The following is a 27,221-nucleotide window of genomic DNA, read 5'->3' on the forward strand; positions in this document are numbered from 1 at the left end:
GAGTCAGTTTTATTAGTATTGCGTCATTTTTGTCAGTTTCACTTCACTTTTGTGTCAGCATTGCGCCAGTTTTATGTCAGTATTGTGTCATTTTTTATGTCAGTATTATTAACTTCAGATTTATGTTAGTATTAGTAAATCTGAGAACGTGTTGAAGTTGTGTGGTATTTAATCTATGGTCTCTCTTTTCATATACGCCAAAAAAAGTAGCATCCACAGATAACTTTGGTCGGGACGACCCCCTTTCTATGTAAAATATAATGTATTAGAATGATCTGAGCTCAGATTCAACATAAGTTATGAACATTTTGAAAGACACCCCTAATCTACTAGAAACTGTTAAAACTACGGTCGTGTTATAGTTATTTTCATCAGATATAGATATGTTTCTAAATGTTCATATTGAAATTGTTCATGTTTCGTTTTCTTACTCGGAGAACATTGTCGCTAAAAACGAAGTTTGCTAGATTATTTTTGCCCCATGTGGTTCTGGGACGATCTGTATATGAAAATAATTGGAACCACTGCCTTACCCTTGTATGATCGTAAGAGGCGAGTAATAGGGTCTTAACATTTGGTTTTGCAATAATTCTGTGATTCGATCAGGTATGCAAATTTTGATTCCACACCTCATGTTTTTATTTAATGAGATGTGAAACCAAAATTTGTAGTCCTGTTTGGCGGCATATAACCTATACTGTGTTGGTGCGCCGTAACACCCAAATAAATAAATAAATGTTTTTATTTCGATGTAAATGAGATGTGGAACCAACATTTGTTGTCCTGTTTGGCGCCATATAACCTATACTGTGTTGGTGCGCCGAAAACCCTTATAAATAAATAAATATTATTTTTGACATTATATATATATATATATAAATGAAAAAAATCTGTGCCGGATCAAGTAAATTATAAAGAAAAAATAAACAACATTACAAGAAATTTTAAAATCTCTTCATCGATGGAAGAGTTATGGAACGGACAAGAAACAGACCATGTTAACCTTTAACCTCTAAATGTGACCTTGACCTTAGAATTATGGGTCTGGTTGTTATGCATGCCACGTTTTCTCGTTATGGGGAATATTTATGCCAAGTAATTTCGAAATCCCTTGACTCACAATGAATGGCAGAGTTACGAACCGGACACGAAACAGACCCTAATAACCTTTGACTTGACTTCTAGGTGTGACCTTGATCTTGGAGCTAGGGGTCTGGGTACTACGCTTGAAAGGTCGTCTCATTAAGGTAAATATTTATGCCAAGCTATTTCAAAATCCCTTCATGGATGGTGTCAGGATACTGGTTATATGACCCAGGGAAGTGCCTACGCCTTTAGTATCTTGAACAATGGTTTGGGTCCAATCGCTAAGGTGACTATGTCTTAGACTAGCTGACAAACGATGTAGAATGTCCTTTGTTAAAACATAGAGCTGGTGAGACCAAATATCTCATATATATAGAATTTTCCTCTAGCTACCTTGCCTAAATGATTCGTGTACCAATGATTCGTAAATGATTTTAATTATGAGCTAGACAATTTCAGGGATCAGGCAAATCACTAAATGTTTCAAACTAACAATTTTTAATTAGTCCAAACTCCTATAGGCTGGAGACTCTATACTTGACTGGTCTTTTTGTTGAAGTTCCCGTCAGACAATGTCTTTGAATCAACAACATACGAGTCCTATCGCATAGATGCCCGGCCTCTGTTCTCTCAACTCTATACGATTGCCCTGACTCCTGGATGCTCAGCGCCTATATGCTATCACATGTAGCATTCAACTATCATATTGGTATATTCCCGATGCCTTGGCTGTACTTCGCCAATAATGCTGAACCGTCTATAAGCTGGAACTCTCCTACTATCTCAGTAGATTACCAAACTCTCGGTCTCTGTCTCAGATTCCCGATGCTCAGCCTATAATTGCTATCGTTTATAGCATTCAACTACCCTTAAGGTAAAGCACCTATGCGCTGGCCCTATAGCTCGAAACCTTATTGAAATTCCGCAACTCTTCTTTAGCCTATGAACTTCCAAAGTCTTCTTTTTAACAATTTATCCGTCCTGACAGGGTAACTGCAATAGTCTCCTTATCAAGGTACTGGGACAAATTATTAGTTGAATCCTCGATGTGTCTTCTTCGAATGAGCTCTCTGTCATCCATCTACCTATTTATACCCCAGCAGACGTGCTATTTTTAGAACTTGTTTCTGATTGGTCCAAATTTTAACATAACGTTTTACAACGAGTACTTGCTCTATCAAATATCTGGTTCCCTTTAACTTTTGTATATGACATAATGTGCGAAGCTAGGACCCAGCCATCCATATAATGAACCCAAATCAGCCATAAATGACCCAAATTCTATTATTAACAGCAATTCAAAAATGATTATAGCAATAACAACCTGAAAAGGGAGTCAAGCACTATCTGTGCTTATGTGTTATGTTATCAATATATTAGATATACAAATTATTCTGACAGATGGCAGAGTTACAGCCCAGACATGAATTTACAAAGTTAGGACGCGGACGGACGGACAGTGCGATTTTAATGTGCCCACCTTCGGGGGCATAAAAATCAAAGAACTTACTGTAGTGTAAATAAAAAGTTCATCGTTTAAAGATGTAAGGGAGTTATTAATACATAAATAAATAGAGACCTAAAATTAACAAATGTTTTTGTTAAAATTCACGAAATAGATATATGCTTAATAACTTAATAATAACATAATATATAAGGCCGCATTAGTTCTAGTTGGTTTAATTTGTGCATTAGTCAGTAGTATACATGTATTTACAACTATGCTTTGCACGGAATGTCACGGGTCAGAGGTGTAGCTCTTCACTATAACCCGGTGCGCTGAGTTAAACTGTAGGTAATCTAAAGTGGTAGTATATTCATGGCATGTAATGATAATGATTTACAATAATATATATTTAAGACTCTGAAAAAGTAATTGGTGTCATGATCTACACTGTTCGCCATTCAGTAAGTGTATTTTGGTAAGCACCCCTTTAGACAGTTAATGGCACTGTCCAAATTGAAAAATGGACAAGTTCATTATAAAAACTTAGCAGGGTAAGGGTTAAAGAGCATTTTTCATCTTAAGGCTATAGATTTTCTGCGGTGTACTTCGTCAAACTAACTTAAAATGTCTTCGCCTAAAAACTGGGAAGTATTTTGAAAGTGTATCAATGTATCTACAAAATTTACTACAGTCAAACCTGTATTAAAGCCACTCGCCTATAGTTTAGGTGAAAATGTTCAACATGTTCATTTCCATCAAATGTGGCATAGAATGTATATATGTCACTGAAAAATGATAATGTGGGTGAAAATAATAGTTAGACTCTACATAATGGTAAAACATCAAGAAGAATGTAAATTTTCTGCATAATATTATTTCAAAAGCGTTTCAGCGGTTCGTCACCCTCTGTACAATATTTCTGGTTGTTTATAAGAATATCTTGTAAAAATCTTATGTCAGTAAGAGTGTACTACTAGTCACTTTAAGACTACACACATTTTATAGATTTTTGAGAGAAATTATTTTTTCGTCTAAAATGTGTGGGTTAGTCCCTTTCAGCGACTAGCCAACTGGTTGTTTAAGGAAGGCGGTTGCTTAAGGCAAGCTGAGATAAGTATTTGGGAAATTAACTGGCAGGCTGCTAAAGCCGAATGCCTGGTTAATAGATGACAATTAAAGCAGGTTCAGCTGTATATTGTACAGTGTTTTTAAGCATCATGACCGTAGACAATTTATGGAACTAAATTTTGTACGGAACCAAACTTTTCATTTTCTCAAATATTTTGACGGCAAGAACAATATCGTCACCTCAACGCAAGAAGATATTTGCATTGATTTAAAGAAGGACTTATTCACTTTTTGTACTACACATTTGTACCGGTTCAACATTTGCACATATATATTCAAATCTCTGTTTTCATGTCTCACAAATCAGTAGTGACAGTTTGCATTAAGGGATATAATTAAATTCAGAACAGTTGACTTTCCCATACGTGAGATCTGTTAGGATACAAGTTCGCATTATAAATTAATATATAGTAGAGAGAAATTATACGAACCGTTATTGATATAATATATATATATATATATATATATATATATATATATATATATATATATATATATATATATATATATATATTGTTTTACTTGTCAGTTATACGTTTGTAAATATTTACTAGATTTATATTTCAGTTGTACTTCATCTTCATCTCCGCTTTGGTGGTCGTGTCTATATTCGTCCTTGCCTACAGCACAGAACCCTCGATGCGGCGGCCTGTGTCCAAATGTGAACTAATAGACTACTTGGAAAGCATTCATTACAAAAATATCGAAATGGTACGCTTTTCATAATATATTCATTGTTTGCATTCCGTATTTTTTGAAAATGTATTAAATATCAGCTGAATAAAATCAAGACTAAAGTCTTGTTTATGTAAAGGAAGTATCCCTTTTTAAGTCAGAATTGGCTGTCTTAGTAGCCCCTAGTTGGAATAAATTTGAACTTCATACACTCGATGGCACGTGCAATGGACAGGTCCCATCTCATTTGCTTTTTGCATTTCCATAGGGTTATGCAAGTAAGTAGGTTCTTTAACTCTGTTTTGCTTTTTCGTAAAGATCATCTACATCTACGTGATACTTCACGCAATTGTAGTCATGTGACACTGGTTGTAAGTGAGAAATATCTCACGAAATGCAAGGTTAAAAGGTGAAAAGACTTAGGTGCTACGTAATACTTTATATAAGTGATTCAGTAGCCAGCCGCTTGGCAAATGCTGGACTGTACATGACTTGGGAGGATATTCCACAGCAGGGTTATCCATGGAACTAACTAAATGAGGGAACTTTTTGAATTAGAGAGTTTTGGTTTTTAGTAGTGGAGAGGTAATTTTGGTTTACTTGGGCTAGAGGACATTTAATGTAAAAAATCAGAAAAGATTTATGCTGGAGTTGTTTTAGGTTATAATGCAGTAATTCGGTCCAAAATGTGCTTCCGTGGTGTAGTCGAAAGAAGTCCCTAATAAATAAATCCTATTTTTTTCCATTTTTCGCGCATTTGCGCGTAAATCGGGGGCCAAATGGGCATTATTTCACTCGTGGAATGAATTTTACATAAAATAGGACACGTTTCATGCTAAAACTCGCATGTTTTCGAGTTGTTTACTTGAAAACGAAAGTAGCGTGTTTATTCTGCGGACCGCTTTCTGAAATGCGGCAATATGAGGGTACCTGACTTCAGTTGACTTGCATTTCACTGCATACTATTCAACACCCCTTTTTCTTTTCGTTTTCTTGAAGCAAATGTATGGATATCTTGTGGAAAATAGGTCTACGACGGAGTGAAAATCTAGAAACTGTAACAAAATTGGTCTGAAGTAGCTGAATTTTATATGAAACAAAGAACAAATTCTTTTATTGGTATATAGCCTTTATGGTTTGCAAGTGTAGGGTATTTACGATGTGGAAAACACTGCTTGTGTAGAAATAATTAGTGTGGACATAGCGTGCTGCCGGCCTGTTAATCGTTTCAGTTTTGCTAATATAAGTTATGCACTTTTTTTACTCACATGATCAAAATAATCTTTTTTTCACGTTTTCGTATATAATTAAAGCAAGTATGTCAGTAGCCACTTGTGGAAAAGGATTGAAATTTGGCACACTTATTCAGTGGGATTATCTGATATGCAACATATTAAGCAATACACTCTCCATTGGAATAGGTAAAAAGCATTCTCGGTCATCCAGATTGCAGCAATCCTGGTTCCTGGCTTGGACCTGGTGACTGGGACCATGATGAAATGTTCGACGTGGCTGACTATAACTGGTCGTTCTCTGAATACAGCTGGGGTAGACAACTGCCAAGTCGTCCAGCAAATGGAAACAAATCTCCTCCACAAGAAAACAGTGGTAAAAGAGGCAAAGGAAGTATGCCCCCAGAACCTGACAATGAACAACCAGAAGGCGACCCTGGTGGCTACGAGCAAGAAACAGAAGAACCTACACAGAAAGCGATCAATATCCCAAAGTTAACAGTTCCTAAACCTGTGTTTAACATTGTAGACACTGTCGTAAATGTTGTTTTCACATTTGACTTCATGCTCAGGATCTTGTCTTGTCCGTCCCTTCGGGGTTATTTTCTCTCAGTCATCAACGTTTTAGATGCGTTAGCTTTACTGTCAAGTTACATCTACATAATTATCGTGTCTGTAGAAAGAAGGTATTTTTATGAAAATACGTCGTGGCTGTCTATGCTCGAATTTGCACAAGTTTTTCGTGCTTTGCGGCTCTTCCGGGTGGTAAAAAATGTTCGTGCCAGCAAAGTGCTTGCGTACTCACTAACCCAAGATGTCAGAGATATGTCTTTACTGGTGACTCTCCTGTTTGTTGGGGTGTCAACATTTGCGTATCTATTCTACTTCGCGGAACCACGAAACACGGTTATTTCTATCCCAAATGCTTGGTACTGGGCCATCGTTACCATGACTACGGTTGGGTATGGTGACATCTCGCCTGAATCGGGATTTGGACGCGTAATTGCATCGTTATGTGCAGTTTCAGGTGTTCTACTTCTTTCAATTACCTTACCGATGTTTGTGAACAACTTTCTCACTTATTACCATTATTCATGTGTAAACGAGTCGATTGAGAAAAGGAAGAAAGAAAAACAAACGGAAACGCCAGTTAAGGAAATGAAAGACGCTGAAAACGAGGCGAATGACAATCACGTATACATTTCTGATCTGACAGATATCGATCGCCCTCCATCTTACAAGACCTTTCCGAAATCTCGCGAGACAATAAGAGTCAACGTGAAAGAGTCTAGCAATATGCAAGGTTTGTAGAAACTCGGTGTATTGTTTCACTTGATTTTTAACGTATAATATATTTTTACATACTTTATCCGTTAATTTTTTTCGTCCACCTCGGTACCAAGCCACCGGATTTTCGCAGAAATTTAATACACAAGATACCATTTTTAACACGAGGCAAAATGGTACTTCAAACCTTTCTGGAATTTGACTTTTCTACTTTAAGCGACAGGAATAGTTTCGCATTATGGCTCCGTCGAATTTCTAAATAGAATTGGTAAATAGATTTTGAACGTTTTTTTTTTATATTCAACTGGTTATTTATGATGATTATATTTTGTAAGGATTTCACGGCTTATAAGCATTTTATATTTTATGCGTAAAATAATGAAGGTCTGTTTCCAGTTGCGTAGATCTATTGAGACGACCAGGTCTAAAACAAACTAACCGGAAATATCGAAAGTCAGTCAAAACGGAAACGGTCGCTATCCATGAAGTTTCATCTTTAGTAAACGGTAATCAATATATTCCTGGGTTTGACCTTGTGCAAGGCACTTTATCGCGATTGTCTCTGTCGACAATTCTGTAATTTGGTACCAACAAATTACTGAGGGTAATCGCTTTTTACTGTTCTTTAAAATAGGGTCGCTAAAAATTTCTGCAAAGCTAATGTTCATTGTCTCACAAAGCAACGGTAATACGATAACAACTTCGGCTGTTGGTTTTCTCGGTCGACTACGTTATTTGCAATGGATGTCTTTAAGTTTATACATTGTTCATCAGTTTATTGTTATATTAATAGTTTTGATATCATTTTGTAACAGTATAATATTATTGTCGTTGAATATTTCCATAAACAATTACAAATTTAGCCGAAATCCATTAGAAACACAAGTTTGTAAAATTATCATTACCTCCTTTTGTTTATCAGACTTTTTCTAGAAAATAAATCAGTTCGGTAGCTATACACAGTTCTAAAACTTACCGCTTGGTTCAAGTTACTGAAAATGCTATTATCTATCAAATACACATGAAAACTAGAAATTATATTAATTTTTTAATATTCCTACAACTTACTTTGCGTAATGGTTCTTTTTCCTTAGATAAAGATCTTACAGAATATACGAAAAGTGAAAAATGTCTTAAAAATGTTGCGTAAATATGATTAATAACCTCCATTTAGGACCTTTGCTATTATAATGCATTTTTCGTTTGACAATAATATCAATTAAATATACGCTTTAAACAATTTGCTGTATAATCTAATAACAGTTATTGTTGGTGCACATTTATTATCATACAGTAAGCTGGAGGAAGTTAGGACTGACATTCAGATTCGGGCTAACTTTGAATTTCAAGCCAGCTCGAAGACAGACATTTAACTTCGTTACCTGTCGAAATCCAAGGTAGCTAGCCTGAAGATCGGAATTAAACTTTTAAAAAATCTGGACTTCTTACAGTCTGTTCGAAGACGGAAAAAATTAAATTGTGTGCTGGCGATAAACTACGAACCAGCTGGAAGATCGAAATTTTCCGTATTTAAGTTCAAGTTATAATTTCGCGTTAGTATTTAATTTAGAGTAAGTTCGAAGCTCCAAAGTGAAGTGTTTAGAAATCCAAAAATGATGTCAATTTGAATTTCAATCATTGAGCTGACTCTAATTCTAATGCCAACTCGAAACTCGACTTTTATTTCGATCTTCTAACCGGCTGAAATTGTATGCCAACTCAGAATTTCGCATATTTGAAGTTTTGAATTTTAATTTGATCGGACTTGTCTGAAATTCAATACAAGCTCGTAATTCAACACTTAGAAATATTAAATTTCTGTTTTTCCCGGCGCACGGAAGGTCTATAGTTCTGTCCAGGTACTCGCTTTTTTCTGAAATAATGCTCGAACGGGCAGCTGGAAAGTCGTCATATAACATATGGAATTGTCTTCGTTACTTGAAACTTAAAATCTTCAAAGTGCCTCTTTACATACAACAAATATAGGTACAACGCTCTTCCAAAAAAAAACCCCAAAAAAAACATGCATATGTTTACCTCATCAGTAATAGAGATTAAGAAAAGTAATTTATTTTATGAAATTTTCATTTTTAATACTTGTATTTTGTTACTTTTTCATTCATAATTATGCATTTGTAAAAATTATTCTTCAATATCTAAGTATGCATGGTATGTATTTGTTGTGGGTACCTGGGTAGAACCACCGACCTAGATGACTTCCTCACATGAAGAATTCAACGCCCCGACTGAGGCTGTATATGTTCTCTCCTGTCCATGACAGCTTAATGAAATATGATTAAACTAACTTCCTTTGAACCAATAAAACTGACAGTGTTACCTTAAAAAATTACATCACGGCAGCCATTGAGAAATCTTGAAAACGCCGATTTATACAAGAGAACACTTCTGGTTTCACACAAGAGTCTCATACTATACAATATAGATCGATTTCTCTTGGGTCTCTAAGTCAGGGCGACACAATCTAGACTTTCAAGCACCCTAGATGCGCTTCCATGGGTTATTTTAGATAGAACCGGGCCCCTGAGTAGGCCAGATAAGCCCATTCATCTATGAACATACCCTATTTACTCTGGAACTTTAGACGAACTCAAGCGTATTGCTTTTCAGACCTGCGATATATAGAAATGCACTAGAAAGCGTTTGATGCTGTTTGAAATGGAATATTTTATTTGCTTAAGATACTGAAAAAAATATACATTGATCCAAAAAGGTAAATGAGCCGCACCATGAGAAAACCAACAAAGTGCATTTGCGACTAGCATGGATCCAGACCAGCCTGCGCATCCGCGCAGTCTGGTCAGGATCCATGCTGTTCGCTAACGGTTTCTCTAATTGTAATAGCGAACAGTATGGTTGCAAACGCACTATGTTGGTTTTCTCATGGCGCGGCTCAAATCGATCATACCTAACGCATGGTATCTAACAGCACCCAGTTCAGTTAACAGGGAAATTATACGACCATGTTTTAATAACACTTTTGAATAAGTTTCTATAGGGTTTTACAAATCTTTTGTATCATTCATTTCAATAGCTGATGTCAGCTCCGTGAGTTTAAACAATACAATGTCTCTAGCATTAAATGTTAATTAGGGAAATGGAGTACCCCACTCAAATTATTGAAAAGAAAACGTCTAAATAAATTGAACACGATCAATTTTGGAGGTATCATATTTTGCTACGAATTAATCAAATTTTTTATAGAACTGCTAGTAACTTAATAACATGTAAATAATCGATTCCGAAAAGAGCAAAAAACATGTAGATTTTAAAAAAGGCTGTGCCGCCATCATAATGGATGGGTATTTCCAGGATATTTTACTTGCATAAAGACAATTTGTGGCTGATAAAACCTGGCCAACATGAATCGTGTAAACATCAAAGTACCGGGTACACATTTTGAATTTGACAGCAAAATTGTGAACGAGAAAAAAAGGGCACAGGTTGGCATACTTGTGTGCCAATGAGCCCGATTGTAAACCATTAGAATTAACAGTTGATCGTTCGGCTATACCTTTTGGGGGCAATAATGTCCTACTATCAGACTGGAGAGATACACATATCCCCGGGAATTTGCCCCGGCGCTTTTCGACGGGAGATGGAATTTTGGGAATTGGATGCAGACATCTTGCATGAGTGCTGTCTATACAGGTACTTCGTTTAATTGAGCCGCGCCATGAGAAAACCAACATAGTGGCTTTGCGACCAGCATGGCTCCAGACTAGCCTGCGCATCCGCGCAGTCTGGTCAATATCCATACTGATCGCTTTCAACGTCTGTTGCAATTAGAGAAACTGTTAGCGAACAGCATGGACCCTGACTAGTCTGCGCGGATGCGCAGGCTGGTCTGGATCCATGCCGGTCGCAAAGCCACTATGTTGGTTTCTCATGGCGCGGCTCAATTATATTTTATTTTGTTAGGTCTTACGTTAGAACGGCATAGTTAGGTCACTTGACGACTTTCTAGCTTTTGATAGTGAATGAAAAGCCCAAGTCCCACTCCGTGCATTATTACAGGTACGAGCGGGCACCTGGGTAGAACCAACGGCCTCCAGTAAACCAGATGGATGGCTTCTTCATATGAAATAATTCTACACTCCAAGCTAGGTTTCGAACTCACGGTGAGGGGCAAGTGATTTGAAAACGTCCTTATAATGGCGTGGCGCGACAGTGCGATGGTGACAGTCCATCGTACTGTTGCGCTTCGCCATTTTCCCATCATAGTGTCACCATCGTTCGGTCGTTGTGTCACTGATTATCGTACTGTCGCGCTTCGCCATCGAACCTTCGCGCTTTACCATCTTTACCTTAAATCCCACTTGTTTTCATAGCCATTGAAGTGTATTGAATTAAAATTTAACATTTTCGTGAGGATGCTAAAATTCTTGTCACAGAAAAATAAAATTAACTAATTTCAAAGGGTAAATTTATTGAGAGCATGAAAATGCTATTAGTGTTTTATCATTTTATTTTAGTATCTTCCTTGTACAAACATGAAGCATCAGTTTAAATTCAATACAGTCAATTCAATCAAAATAATTTATTTATATCTCTTCATATGTACAACATGAGAAAAACAATATATATAATAAAATATTATAAAATGCGCATGCCTTTCTATACAGAAATATGAGAGATCACTTATCTTTTACATTTGTTACATACGTTCTATGTAGTATTTAAAGTCTGTTCCATTCCAAAGGTTTACCCCAACTTTGGTGTCATATGACAAAACTACGACACTTACCGGCAAAGTAAACATGGTTTGATAAACTAAAAAAAAGTCACCCTCGAGAAATTTAACGATTTTTTTCTGCTTTGCCAAATATCCAAATAAATGACAAATTTATATTTTCAACGGCAGTCTCCCATTGTAATTTCTTGTCGCCATTGGAGTTTGCTCTCTAAATTTAAGTATAACGGGAAAATTCACGTGAATTTAATCGGGAGCGACTCAAAACTCATTTCGTTCACAATTCCCTACATGTAAATGCATTGAGTGAACTGAAATTTTGTGTTTAAAAATATGTTATTTAGATTTAACAAAAATGTAAATTGACTCACTTTTAACCTATCAAAAGTGTAAACACTCCAAAAATCTTCCAAGTCCTCTGTAGCTCTATCCAGTCCTCAGTGAATCAATTGTAAACAAACAAGCTCTTTTACACATCGATGAAATTCAGGCATCAATCGCACCATGCCCTTGAAACGAAGACTTGTTCAATTTAACATCATTTCCAAACGCATGGTTCAAAGATAACCTGTATTTTAGCATCCTTACTGAAGTATTAACAGTCCGCCACATATTCAATTTCTTTCACAATTTTCAGTTTTCAAAACACAATATTCGCCATTTCGAGTCCCGGTTGTGTAATGCTTCTTTTTCTCCGAAAGAAACTTATGACGTGTAAGATAAATGACGTAGTATTGCTGGCAATATGCAGATTTATTCGAGGCGCACTAGGGAAGAATTACACAGGTGTAGATACACAATCAGCCGATAGAAGATAGACATCTTGACGTACATTACGCTAGAATTAAACTTTACTTTTTGAAATATATGTTTAAAAAATGCTTAATTGCTTATCATTTCATCAACCTATCTGTTTTTTTTTTAATTATAATTTTGCTGTTTAGGCCTATATGAAAGCATTTTTTTTTAAACCTGTGACTTACTCTTGATCCGAAGGCTGCTAATTTAGATTTCTTTAAAAGCGAAATCGGATCGCGAACACATTCTCTTTGTTTATTAAATTATTATTATCATCATTATTATTATAATTATTATGTCAGATTTATATTTGACTCAGAGAGAAGTCATAGAGCGTAGAATATTGTTATTTATAACCGCCGATTTCAGTTATGAAATATATCCCCGAACTATCATTTTATCAACTTTTATTGTCCACCGGAGCAACGATGTCCAGAAACAGATCTAAACATTCAAATACTATTTTCAAATCATTCATGAATAATTAACGGTAATGTGAGCTGAAACTTTTTTCCGTTAAAGTTTTACTTTAGTCTTACATTATTCTTGAAACTGCCAGTCAGGGTTTTTAACAAAGGTTTGATATTTTCACTTTGTTCATGTTCATTATTTTTATATATCGTACATTTCTGTCGTCGCAAGTGTTACGTCACTTCAGTTTTCTGCTGGATTAAACGAGCACAGATTAATTATTGTCTCTGGCACAAAGTCTTGTTGATAAAGTCCACGGAGACCGATTAATAATTCTTTTTTTTCGGCCTGTGCTCACACGTGTTTCATAATTGGCACGTGACGAGGCGCGCGATCGAAGAAAATATAATAGAATGTCCAAAATGATAAGCAGAAAGTGTAACATAGGCGTAGAAGCAGCAGGACCTGAAGGACAACCACAAATATAGTGTACAGCATGTATTTTGTTTGCGCCCCCCCCCCCCCGCCACCACTCCCCGTCGTTCCCCGCACTTATAATTTAAAAAACAAGAGGTTTTTCCATAGAAGTAACAGAAAAGTCCATTTGAGAGAGCATTTACATAAGAATTTGATGCAACGCAAATAGTCCAAAGATTATAGAAACATACTGTTCTAATGTAATTAACTTTGAGATAGGGAGATTTAACATAACTATGCATACCAAACCTGAACCTGAAAAAATAGAATGCTTTATAGCTGACGAAGGTTTTCATATATACGCCGAAACCTAAACCGAAATAAAAGCATGCACGTCGGGGGCCTAAATCGGGCTGAAGATGATTAAAAAGGACAGTTTTGCTCATGCAAAATGTATGTCAAATAATCATACAGGCTTTTTGCCGTGCAGTTCCCGGGAATTAATATCTCTATGTATATGTACTTGTTATGTGTTTTATGTTATCCGTTCCTAATTTTGGCGGGAAAACTGCACGTGTTTATATTGCGCTCCTCCGGTTCATTAGCATAAAATTTCATGTTGCCGTCATAGTTTTTTATCAACAGAAACGATTCTGATTTTATTATAGAACGTAATCTTGAATTATTCTGTAAGTTTACCAAATGAAAATGTGCGATTCTGAGCGTGAATGAATTTCGTTTCTGTACGACGGTGACTATATGTTTATGAAAATTTTCTTGTGGAAATATTAATATTTTGATTATGCGTTAAACTTCAAAAAGGACGTCAAGTTGAATCACAAAAAGACTTTTCACTTATCCTGGCGGACAAAAAATTATTTGCCAGCAGAACAATGTTTAATATATCCCTGTACATCTCGTAGTCTTACAAGCTCATATACTCTCCGTTTTTGAGGACAAACATGTGCAAGATACGGATCGAAATGGATATGATTAACCAATGTTGCTATTAAATGTTATTTTAATAATAACAATACAAAACGTTAAATTGTTACCTTTGAAAAAGAGGTAATGGTCCGTTCTACATTTTTTATCCACAGTGGTGACTAAAGGATTTTACATGCAACATAATTATGGAGTCTTAAAGAAAAAATATTTTTATGTTATTATTTTTCTGTATGTTTTCCGAATACTCACTGGTCAGAGCTTAAAATTTGGTGTTTCAGTGGAACATTTACATAAACTGATATTTCTTTGTTAGATCTGGGTCCTAAATATAACTTAAAAATACAGAAATATTAACAAGATTATTTAGGAAAACCCAATATTTGTAATTCTAAACGGTCACGATGGTTTTTGTATGTATGAATTTATTTTAACGCAAATATTTCGAGTTGTAGACATCTAACCCTTTTTTGTTTAAAATAGTTTTTTTTCCTTGCCCTGTCCGTTCAAATTCAGTAATGCTACGTGTTGAAAGGGAATATCCTGACGGACTCCGAAGTTTAGTTTTCACTTTTATTAATTAAATCCATAAAGATACTTCCGAGAGGTAATATCTATTTAGGTGACATCCACTGAAGTCAAGTTATATATAATTTTCTTTCAACGACAGAAAACATGATATAAGGAAAATGCCCATGTGTTACTAAAATATCGAGACGTTCGCACGCACATTTGTTTTTCTTTTTAGAATGTCCTTGTTCTTTTGTATTTGTTTCTTTCTATTTTCTTATTTATTTATTTATTTTCATGTTGAGGTGGCCTGACCTGAATTTCCCCAAGAATTAACATATTATGATAACAAAAACAGTCTTTTCAAATATTAACTCGGGCGTTTTAATTTTGAGTTGACCCCTAGTTTATTGCGCTACGGGCGCCGCCATATTGGAAAGTCGGCGTAACGTCATATAGCATTACGGTCTATGGGGAAAAAAGAAAAATCCAAGATTATATCTTTAAAATACACTTTATTGAAAAAATGAAAAAAAGGTCTAGAGATATTGATGTATGGTATATAAATATGGTTTTTTGGACGATTTTACCGATACTGAAAATTCAGAAACGAGGTAAACGCAATAGGTGGAACAGACTTTAGTAAACAATCCATGGTATCCGAATATATGTCAGATCAAGCTATTGTTGTAATGACCCTTTTATTTTATTATATATCAGTTCGATATAATTTTTGTAAAAAACGGCTTATATTTCACAAACAAGTTCGGACTGTTGAACGGTACGATGACAAAGCGCGACAGTACGACAACGAAGCGCGGCAGTGCATTGGAATGTAACCATCGTACTGTTACGCTTTATCATCGCACTGTCGCGTTATCGCTATCGTACTGTCACGAATCATAATCGTACTGAAACGGCCCTGTCTGAGCCCATATATTTAAGTCCAAAAATTTACCATGAAAGTTTTTCCCTATTTCTTTCTCCTTGCAAATATGCTGGAAAAACCACATGTAATCGATAATGCTCATTCATCTTTATATGCCAGCCAAATAACTATTCATGGCTCCCAGTAGTTTACTTAATATTTACAAATAAGTTCCGAATTTCCTAGAATGTTCGCTCCTTGTCCGCCATTTTGTATCCGGTCATGGAGGCTGCCATATTGGCGTAACCCGGCAACCCTCAGCCAATCAAACGAGCCATAGTGAGCCAAAACGTTCTAAGCATAATTTGACCAATCAAATTAGCTCGTAGGCACCGAACTTTGGCTCATTTGGTTCTAAATATTCAAATTAGCTCAGTAAGTCACTTCTAAACATCCCCTTGACCATAGAAGCCGCTCTTTTCGTCAGGTAGAATTTCCTTGTATTATTTACGGTCTGTCACTGTGTATATATTAATATTACCGTTTCCGTTATAATAAAAGCCCTCAAGTGCGTTTACTATTAAACTTGAATTTCCCGTTTAACCTAAGGGTTACTCATAAAAGAAGCCAGAATACTATAAAGGAGTAATTAGTTTGTACATTAAAGGTATATTAATACGATAAAGGCCCGCGAGGCGATAAAGGTATTTTATACATAAAAGGTACAAACTTAGTCAGGGGTCATTATCCATCTCGGCCCTGTCCCCTTTCGAGGTTCCTTTTGGATATTGTGAGGCTCGTAGTTTATCAGTGTTATACAAGTACTTGATCATCAACTAATGTTAGGGAAGTGACGCGTCCCTAAGTGCATACAGTGACAGACCGGCCCCCGAGGCCCGGCTAGTAAGAAGACTCCCTATATTTATGATATATAAGAATTGTATTTATGAATGTTTACATGTTCTGAAATGAATGTTGAAATGAATGCTGAATGAAATAAATGAAATGAAATAATACATATTGTGATTGTAAACTATACTTGTGTTGTGATATCAAACTACAATAAAATAGTCAGTCGAGTTTGTGTGCTCAAGTCCAAGAAGTCCGTCGTTCTGTCTTTCCGCAAACAGAACCGCGTTAGATTTAGGTGGTTGACTATTCTTACTAATATTTAACTCCCGCGTAACCTCTTGCCACATAGGGTCGTCACAGTACTACCGCTCTTCGCCATCGTATTATCGATTTTGCCATCAGAGCATCGTATCTTCGCACTAGGCGTTCATAGGGAGCAGGCGCTGGCCTTAACGGAACAATAGAGTTTTTTTTTTTTTTTTTGCTACTTGACCCTTTTGAATTGATTTTAATTTCAGTTTCATCAAAATTTTTTTTTCTTAAATAAAGTTTGTTTTCAAATCAATATACTTCAACTGCCTTGAAAAATTACTTATCGCCGTCATAATATCCCGCTTCAACATCGTACCTTAAATCGTAATCCTGATTCGCAGGAAATTACTTCAATTCCCAGCGTCATCTGTTCAGATCGCTGACGCGTATAGTAAGTTATTCTATGATAGAGAATACGTTCGTGCCATCTAAAGAGCTACTATTTGTTTCACATGTAAGGCGACTCCATTGATATTCTTTTTCTAAAAATTTCCATAGGTGATATTATGAACTTTTAAAGTTTTTGAAATATCATAATCAGTTTTGAATTTATCGGGATTTATTTATTTATTTACACAATTAATTAATTAATTAATTAATTTAATAAGATTTGTAAAACATGTTGCCGAAATTTTCAAATTTTCCCGACTTCACAATTTGAAGGTTTCATAAAACCGTCCCTTGGTACGCGTACATATATGTTGTATCAAAATCATGATTGCAAAATAACGAAGAAATTCAAGCAAGATTTGGCGGGTCAAAGATCAAAAAGAACCGCCAGTTAAACAATAAATTCATTTAATTAAACGAAATATATTTTAACGTGATTCAATTCATATGTATATCTTTGAATACTGCGAACAAAGAATAGTAAATATATATCTACATTATTTTTATTATTAATAACTGAACCGTTTCCAACATTGGTAACAATATTATTACACTATATGTCTTTATTTTTTTATACGAACACTTATTTTTGTCTTAGAGGATTTCAAAACTTACTTGTGCGCAAGCGCATTGCAATTGTGCCATTTTAGACTGGCTCACCATAACTTGCGCTAGAAAGTGAAATCTAACGCCGTAAAATTAGGAGATTAGTCTAAGTCCTCCTAGTTTGAAAGCCAACGCTATGGAGAGGTCTCCAATAAACTCTCTGTTGGCTTTGCAACAATTAGTAGACAACCATAGGAAAATTAAAGAAACAGGGTCCTGAAGTGGCGAGCTTTCCTTCAGGCTTATTTTTTCGGTATGTACCTAGACCGAATTATTATTTACACAAATCATGTAAATAACTATATTTGTCAGAATTCTGTGAATTTCGAAGTGATCATCTTAGATTAGTTGTAACAGTTTTCATGGTCTGCTAAGTATACATTTTACAATACACAGTAGCTATAAGATAAGCGTTAATACAGCAAGATCTTACCGCATTAACTCCGGAAAAGAAAAATGACGGCAAAACTATTTGTTTACTTATCACTTTCTCTGCTACATCCGGTGTCCGTTTCCCTACAGTGGTCCAGTGCGAACCACTATTAAATTATTAGTTCTCAACATTGGAAGTGCAGGCTCTCTTATAAGTGGAAAGGTTAACCATACACTTTGTGAATAAATATCAGTCACCATTAAATGGATACTTTAACTCCACATGTATGAATACACTCCGCTTGGCTCAGATATGTATTTGAAATCTACTTACAAGTGCTTACAAGTCAAATGGTTTATCGCGGCCAGAAATTTGTACAAACCGGACAGAAGTTGCGAAATTGTCATTTGTGCAGGAAAGAAGCGTTTACCATAATGTCCAGTACTGGACAGGTATAGTGACATACGTTTATGATATCATGCTTTCTGTTTATGCAGGTAAACTTGTGTTTGGTTAAATTTCAACAGAGCACAACTGTCTGAACAGTGTACAAACTCATTACTGTTTTTTCAGGCAAAGGTGGAAAAAAGTGGTAGACAATGAAAAAGCAGTAACATTTTTATTTAAAAAAAAAAAAAACAATGAGACAAACATTTCCAACATCTTTGGACGGTTCAGTAGAAGCTAGTCGTATTTACGCTTATAAGACCTGTTTCACCCATAAGTAAAGAATTCACAGGTCCATCATGAAATATTTCCCCAGCGCGCATATACTTCACCTATTCAATATGATCGCGATCAACAAGTGCATGTTTTATCACCTATTAGACTGGCAGCTGTCGTTAGAGTCCTTCAAAATAGATATCTCTGCCATAAAACTCCCTTCAATAGCACTTCCTGATTTTTTTAAACATTACTCTAACTGTTGAGATGGGCCTAGAGAGAATAGAGGTTTCTGTCAACATCAAGAAACTATAAACTTTGTTACAGATAACTTGATCTCAACAGATTTTTGTAGGTTTAACACCTAGTACATTGTCTCTGTTATTAAATATCATTGTTATTTTCTGTAAGGGGGGCGTTCCCCTTTGTAGATACCATTTTGCAACCTTTATATTTGCTAAAATAATATACGGAAACTTATGACCAACACTGACAAAAATGCAAATTGCAAATATGAATTAATTAGGTGTCATTTCATACACATTATTTATGAACCCTGAATATACGTGGATGTTATCTCTATAAGCTAGAAAGTGGGACACACTCAGTTTGATTTGTTAAATTATCATTTGAAACAGTGGTTATTTATTCTACACTGATGTGACATGGATCCGACAATAGTTTTCATATTTATTCTTGTATTTTTCGTGTCAGTTCTTGTAACTAGGAAACCGAAAAATCTTCCGCCAGGGTATTTTGGAATTCCATACATTGGATCTCTGTCGTTGATGCGGAAACTTATTAGGGGTAAAAGACCGCATCTTGTGTTGTTTGAGGAGTCTAAACGTATTGGAAACATATTCCGCTGGTATCTAGGAAATCAGCTTGTTGTGGTTCTTAGTGGGTATGATACTATACATGAAGCGCTGGTACAGAAGGCGGAAGTTTTTAGTGATAGACCAGAGCTCAACAGGAACCCGATTATTCCAAGCACTGATGGAGAACACGGTATGAGACATTGAATAAATGAATTCATTGCGTGCTGAATTGCAAAAATAAAGAGTGAATTATATCTGGTATTTTCATAGCAAACGATAATAAATATTTAGTTTACAGGTCGGAAACTATAAAACTGGTAAATTTAGTAAAACATGAACTAAAAAGAAAATTGTTTGTTTTACATGTAAGATCAAACTGATATCTTTCTCTCATGAGTACTATGCCACACGTAAAAATATTGCATCTGCTGTGCACTCGTGTCCTACATTGAAATAAACAATGTACAAATATCCTCCATATATTGTTGAGTTGAACACTGACTTGCTTCACTTATGATTTAAGCTTTATTTGAATTTTAAAAGGTACAAAATCCAACATATAGATTTTTTTTATCAAAGTCTAAAAAACAATTTCACGTTGGGTATTTGAACCTATTAACAACAATTACGATCGATGTTCTCAAGTCATATAAGAATCTTCATTTGTTTCAAGAATAATGCAGCTTTTCACTTTTGTAGTAAAACCCAGCAAAATAAAATCACAATGTGATTCAATATTGAAACCAAACTAAACTACAAACATTTATTTTGAAATTCCTTCTACAGCAAAGTAAGAACAATATCTAATAAGATCTTTACTAAATTATTTTTTATTTCTATGCAAAATTTATCTTACTTAGCAATACGAATAGGTGAGTGCACCCGTTTATTATGAAAATTTTTATTAGTCCTTAAATATTGTTATTCTGATGGCAGTCAGTAACTTTTCAATTTAGTTATGTGATTCTAAGATCAATCTTTAGTTTGGACATAAAAGTTCGATGTATTGATGCAAAAGTGCCGCCTAAACTAGAATATATTAGTTTTACATTGACAGGCATCGTCTTCGGAAAATACGGACAATGTTGGCGAGAATTACGGCGATTCCAGCTCTCCGAGATTTCGGAGTAGGAAAGGCTTCTATAGAAGAAAAAATACAAGTAGAAATCGAGACAGCTACAACGTTCCTACAGGACAAAAATGGAAAACCGATAACAATGAATGATTTGATGCAAAAGGTGGTAGCAAATATCATTTTTGGTATCATATTCGGACGAAGGTTAGTCTTACTTACTTTTAATGCAATTAGGTGATGACATATCCATGATTTTACATGCGACTGAACCGGATGTCACCATTTTATTTATTTTTTTTTTGGTTTGGTTTAACGTCGCACCGACATAATTATAGGTCATATGGCGACTTTCCAGCTTTGATGGTGGAGGAAGACCCCAGGTGCCCCTCCGTGCATTATTTCATCACGAGCGGGTACCTGGGTAGAACCACCGACCTTCCGCAAGCCAGCTGGATGGCTTCCTCACATGAATAATTCAAAACCTCGAGTGAGGCTCGAACCCACATCGATGAGGGGCAAGTGCAGTCAGAGACCTTAAACACTCGGCCACGGAGGCCCCCAAATGTGTAGAAAGGAAGCGTGGTGCAAATGAACAGATAGCATATCACTATGTAAACTTTGATTAAGTAAAATAAATATTTACCAATCAAGGCGTTAAAGATAAACAAAGATGTAACCATATATATTGCCCATATATACTTTCAAGCTCACATATCATTGCATAAATTTTAGGTTGTTCAATTTATATGTAATACAAGTTTGAGAGTCTTATTGGCTACAAAATGTCAAAACAAAAAGAAAAATTCAGTGAACTTATGGATGATTATCTATCTACAAGAAGATTCCAGTCTGGCCTAGACAGATCCGGAATCAGTCTAGCCAAACTAGAATTCTAAATTCTAGTTTGGTCTAGGCAGATCTGGAATCAATCTAAACCAAAACAGGAATTCTAGTTTGGTCTAGGCCAAACTAGAATTCTAGTTTGTTATAGGCAGACTCCGGATCTGCCTAGATTCCAGTTTGGACTACGACATATACAAAGATTCATAATGTTTTCATTAACCTTGTTATATATATATATATATATTTACTAATTACATACTGAGAAACGTTATTTTCATGTGAAACAAGTCACATTTTCGAGGATATTACATCTAGATATCACAAATGTATGAAATATGGTTAACAATGTGATAACATTGGTTATATATTTATTTTCGTACAAAGATGTTTTTCTTTCAGATTTACTTTTAATGAACCAGAATTGGATAAGACTCGAGCATTCACAAACGCATTTGTATCTGGTGCAGGTCCGATCAGTCTGTCTTTCTTCTTGCCAAAAGTTTTAGTCAGGATTATTTACAGGAAAGTATGTTTCAGGGGTTTATTGCACAAAATTTCAATGTTTCACTATTACCACAGCCCTGAGAGGATATTTCTATTACTATTTAAACAGCTACATTCCTGATATTTTTAAATTCTTTAAATACATATTTAATTCACAAATGGACGAAATTCTTGAGACATTAACCTGCTGTTGAGGAAATATTTATTCCGGATAAAAAATTCAATAAATTGAAAAATATGTTTCAATTTTGCTTGAGTAGGATGCTGAGAACAACGACGTGAGACGACAAAGCATTGCGGACTTGCGCAAATATGTATACGAACAACTAGATGAACACGAGGCTACATTCGACAGACACAACATCCGGGACTTTGTAGATATGTACATTCAGATGAAGAAAGAAGGGGACGAAAGCATACGCAAATTCATTACAAGTAGACAAATTTGAATTTGAATTAAATACTAATGCTGTTCATTACAAATAAGCCTGATCTTTGCTTTGTTGATATGCTATTAAATTATCGTAATTAACGCACTTGGACTTAAATTTCTTCTCATATGAAATCTGGATCGCGGTATACTAAACGATTAACCAAAAGGATCCCGTGCTTATTTGCATTATAATAAGACTTTGAAAAATTATGATCAAAACTTCTAATTGAATATTTTGAATTTTAACACCATGTCTGAGTGTAGCAAAAATTGAATTAAAAAACGGGTATCTTACCGGTTAGCACATAACAGTATTAAAATCTCATATGCTTATGTTCATTTTGGCATAGTCTCTCGCACGTGTCGAGCACGTTGTTAACAAAATTTCTTAGTCGCAAATATTTTCATCAGTAATCAAGTGTTTTTGTTTTTCGCTGGCAATTGCAGAATACATGTAGTCAGCTTTTCAGGATATGTAAAAGTCATTTGTTTATTGCAAAGTGCGATTTATTTTGTTTAGTGTTTTGCAGAATATATAACACTTGATTTTTTTTCCTTGTTCGACAAAATATTTGATTAATGTATATTGCATATAAAATGTCCCAGTAACTCATTTTTTTTTTGCAGAAGGAAATGTCTTTCGTGCAATCTTAGATCTATTTTTGGCTGGATCTGAAACGACATCGACAACCCTAGATTGGGCGTTTCTTTTTATGACGGAATATACAGAAGTTCAGAAAAAATGTCAAGAAGAAATTGAGACTGTAAGTTAAAATGGAAATTGTTCAGTGCTGTTCTGTGGCACGATCCTCTTGTGCACATTTTGGAATTATTTCTTTTCTTCCCCACTTATTAAAACGAAAGAAAGGAAAAGTTGTACGATTCAGGCGTAAATAGAAAGATATGCAACAAACTTCAAACAATAATATTTGTTTAAAGAAATTTACCGAATGCAATATGAAAGTACAATAAAGCAGAGTCCTAAAATACACAATATCCTAGCACAGAATGAAAATTCCTCTGATAAAAGTAGTCAAAAATTTAGAGAACAAACATGAACATGAATTAAACAAGGTGTCCGTGATTGCTCTAGAGTGCTAACATGAGTGTTTCACAGCCTGCTTGGACAATTTTGGTAGGGGGTCTCACAAGGAAAATGTCTGTGAAATTATTTTGGACTAGTGTTTAGTAACAAGAAGATTTTTAAAGAATATTGGTAAGTAATAAGTGTGAATATATGCATGTGTAAGTGGGAGGGAAGGCGATACAGGGTAATGAGACACAATATTAAGAAATAGTATAAAATGTTGTTTTCGAGGGTGGGGGAGAGGATATAGTGGGGAGTGGAGGGGTTGAAAGAACATCCAAAGATTCTATAAATTCATCATGAGCACTTCTTGCTCAGGTGAGCGAACAATTTTAAAATGCACTTTCAAGAACTTGGCACTTTATATTAAAACAAACTGCATAGAAGAGGTCGGATGAATTAGCTCATTATTACAATTATCATTATTATTATTATGTTAATAAGGAATTATTAGGAGGTCAATGTTTTTGCAGGTACTTGGAAACAAACTAATTGAATATTCAGACCGGAAAAGACTGGTTTACGTTAACGCTGTAATCATGGAAATTCAGAGATGTTCAAATTTAGTTAAATTGATTTTTTTTTAAATTCTTACATGTTGTATATTGCTAGATATTATACAGGTACAGGTAAAAGCAAAGTTATCCGTCAATTTATATGCAACCAGGACTGTACTTGTACCGACGCAGATAATGTAGAATATATTTTTGCTAATTCAAACGTGTATTTGGAAAAATAAAAAATATGTTGTTTTTATATAACTAAAAGTATAGAAGATTATAATTATAATTTCTTTCAAATAGGCTTAACAAGAACAGTTACTCTGGAATAAAACGTTCTATTCTCTCGATCTGATACAGAAAAAAAAACGTGTAATGAACTTATCATCAACACTTGTCTATAACTTACACCAGTTACAGGAAATCTATTGTCACTGGCCTCATGTGGTTCTGGGACGATCTGTATATGAAAAGAATTGGAACCACTGCCTTACCCTTGCATGACCGTAAGAGGCGACTAATAAGGTCTTAACACTTGGTTTTGCAGTAACTCTGTGATTCCAGCAGGTATGCAGATTTTGATTCCATACCTTATGTTTTTATTTCGATGTAAATGAGATGTGGAACCAAAATTTGTAGTCCTGTTTGTCGCCATATAACCTATACTGTGTTGGTGCGCCGTAAAACCCAAATAAATAAATAAACTATTGTCACTGATTATTTGTTGTAAATTTTCTTGTTCACTGAAAAAAAAGAAGATTTTTGTCACATATGTTTCATGCATTCCAGCGCCCCTCAATGTTGTCCACTACACTAGTGGGAACACAACCCTCGGAGGCTACAATATACCAGCTAGAACACTGATAGTACCAACCCTCTATTCAGTCTACATGGATACCAAATATTTCCCTAATCCAGAAAAGTTCGATCCAGACAGATTCATAGATTACAAGGGCAGCCTGATTAAGAACGAAGCTCTTATGCCATTTTCAACAGGTTATAATTCACACGCACACAAACACACAGACGCACACGCAGACGCACACGCACACACTGATCAATACAACAATTCTGTTTGTAATTCTGTTTGTAATTCTGTTTGTAAAATCGGTTAGATAATTTCAAAAGTTTTACAATTTCCTATTGCATTTTAGGTATCCGGTCCACAAGTAAGCAAGTTCTATATAACAGTGCTATTAAATTTAAAATATATCAAATATTGATGCCTGGTAAGCTCATATAATTTTGGTATCATTTGACAGTGTATTGTCAACTAAAAAGAAAATATAAATTACATGACAAAATACTGAATTTTTTCCTTTATAGTTTTCAATGACACTTTCATAAGAAATCCAGTTATAACAATGTTTATCATTTCGCAGTTATAAAAACATGACTGTAGGGATTCGTGCATATTCTTATGGTCATCTTATTTACTAATTCTTAATTAGAAGACAAAACTCTTTCAAATGATACCAAAACATCGGGTGCCATTAGGCATCGAAATGTTCGGATACATTTGAACGAATGACAACAAAATTCAATTTCATCTTACATATCCTTAGAAATGTTTATTAATTGCATTATAGACTGTAATGTTATTTGATATTCAGGTCCACGTACATGCCTTGGCGAACCTCTAGCCAGAATGGAACTGTTTTTAGTGTTTGCAAATCTGCTTCAACGATTCAGCTTTTCAAGGGAGGATCCGAGCAAGCCACATACAATGGAATCTAAACAATCACAGATCACTAATGCCCCGGTACCATACACACTTCGTGCCACCAAGAAACAGTGATATGTTTCATGTACTGTGAAATCATTAATATTCGTGGGGGACTAATTTTCGTGGCGTTCGTGGTTTAGTAAATCCACGAAATTTAATCCCAACGAACAAATGAAATTCCCATTCAATTTATGTTCAAAAGTTGAAATCCACGAATTCATATCCCCACGAAATTGCCGTTTTGACCAAAACCACAAAATTTCATGCCCACAAAGTTAAATGATTTTACAGTACTTGTCGGCTATTAAAACCAAAATGAGCAATATCGAAATCAGGTTGATAAGTTCATGAAAATCTAACTGATTCTTGATTTCTACTCCTAGGCGTACTTCCTGATGGCGAATTATACAGACACACCATTTTGGACACACAAAAAACGGCGGCCGACGCCAGCAGTCTTTGGTTTCATCAAGTTGAACAGATTTGTGAATTCTGAAGATAAAAGTGTTGTAAAATGCCATGTTCCTTGATAGTTGTGATAACGTTGATAAAAATACCAGGAAAAGGAGTTTTACAGAAATTTTTAGGATTAAGTCTAAATCCTAGACTACATGAAATATGAATGTATCATTTTTTTATTTTTGTTATTAAAAATTGTAAATATAGCCAGACTATATCTAATGACCAATATTATTTAATATTGCAATTGCTGCTAAAATAGACTGACATTTGTTACTAATTCTTTAGCAGCCTAAAGGTTAGTATTGACTTAATCTTGAAATTTCGTATTGTGTGTATAAAAGATATTGAGAAAAGTTTGATCTCATCTTATATATTTAGTTAATATAAAAAAGAACATTCAGTTCTTAAGCTTCAACATTAATGTTCTCGACATCTAAAGAGAACAGCCACTAAACCCCGCCCACGTTCAATTGTAGTTCGCTCGCCGATAACAATCTAGTGAAACGCAAACATTTCCGTCGGTTCAATTTAGATATTTTCCGTCAGAACACTTAGTTAAAGCAATAATTTAATGTTCCTTTTGAAATTTTGGCATCCGATTTTGAAAGAATTTACGGAACGACGCCTTTCTGTAATGCTTTTTGTGAATTGTGCAGTCTCGGGGAAAGGGCTTTCCGTTATATACTCGGTAAAAAAAGTTCTGCACACACGGGTGTTTTGGGTGACTATATTTTTATTATATGACACACAACAAACATAAATAACTAGATTAAACTTTAATCAAAGCTTAACACAGAACTGAAAACTAAAATAAAATCCAAGTATCCGTTCTTGGGTAATCCATAAAAGAAGTCCCCAAGGGCCCTCTGTCAAAAATGGTTAAATCACTGTTTTACTACCAAACACTAATAATGCGTATATCCTCCACGCTGAATGTGACACTCTGCTTGATACCGCAGATTAAGACGTACAACAGTACTCCGATGAATTCCAAATATCGCTGCAACATCCTGGGGTCGCATACCAGTTTGTAAATGTCCCAGGGCACGAGCCCGTTCTTCA

The 27,221-nt window shown here is 35.2% G+C and overlaps 2 protein-coding genes across 2 annotated transcripts; both read left to right on the plus strand.

Annotated features, from left to right (window-relative positions):
- Window positions 1-3,699: 3,699 nt before the first annotated feature.
- Window positions 3,700-6,879, plus strand: LOC128550054 (potassium voltage-gated channel protein egl-36-like). Its single transcript, XM_053528002.1, has 3 exons — window positions 3,700-3,723; window positions 4,229-4,372; window positions 5,758-6,879. The coding sequence occupies exons 1-3, from the start codon at window positions 3,700-3,702 to the stop codon at window positions 6,877-6,879; spliced, it is 1,290 nt and encodes a 429-aa protein (XP_053383977.1).
- A 12,491-nt stretch (window positions 6,880-19,370) lies between these two features.
- On the plus strand, window positions 19,371-26,518 carry LOC123562474 (cytochrome P450 2B1-like). Its single transcript, XM_053528008.1, has 9 exons — window positions 19,371-19,719; window positions 20,316-20,319; window positions 20,587-20,808; window positions 21,847-21,973; window positions 22,212-22,386; window positions 23,012-23,148; window positions 23,945-24,037; window positions 24,679-24,967; window positions 25,585-26,518. Exons 1-9 carry the CDS (start codon window positions 19,377-19,379, stop codon window positions 25,767-25,769), a joined length of 1,575 nt encoding a protein of 524 aa, XP_053383983.1. The 5' UTR covers window positions 19,371-19,376; the 3' UTR covers window positions 25,770-26,518.
- The last annotated feature ends 703 nt before the right edge of the window (window positions 26,519-27,221 follow it).

The sequence above is a fragment of the Mercenaria mercenaria genome, chromosome 2 (genome assembly GCF_021730395.1).
Source record: "Mercenaria mercenaria strain notata chromosome 2, MADL_Memer_1, whole genome shotgun sequence".
NCBI lineage: Eukaryota > Metazoa > Mollusca > Bivalvia > Venerida > Veneridae > Mercenaria > Mercenaria mercenaria.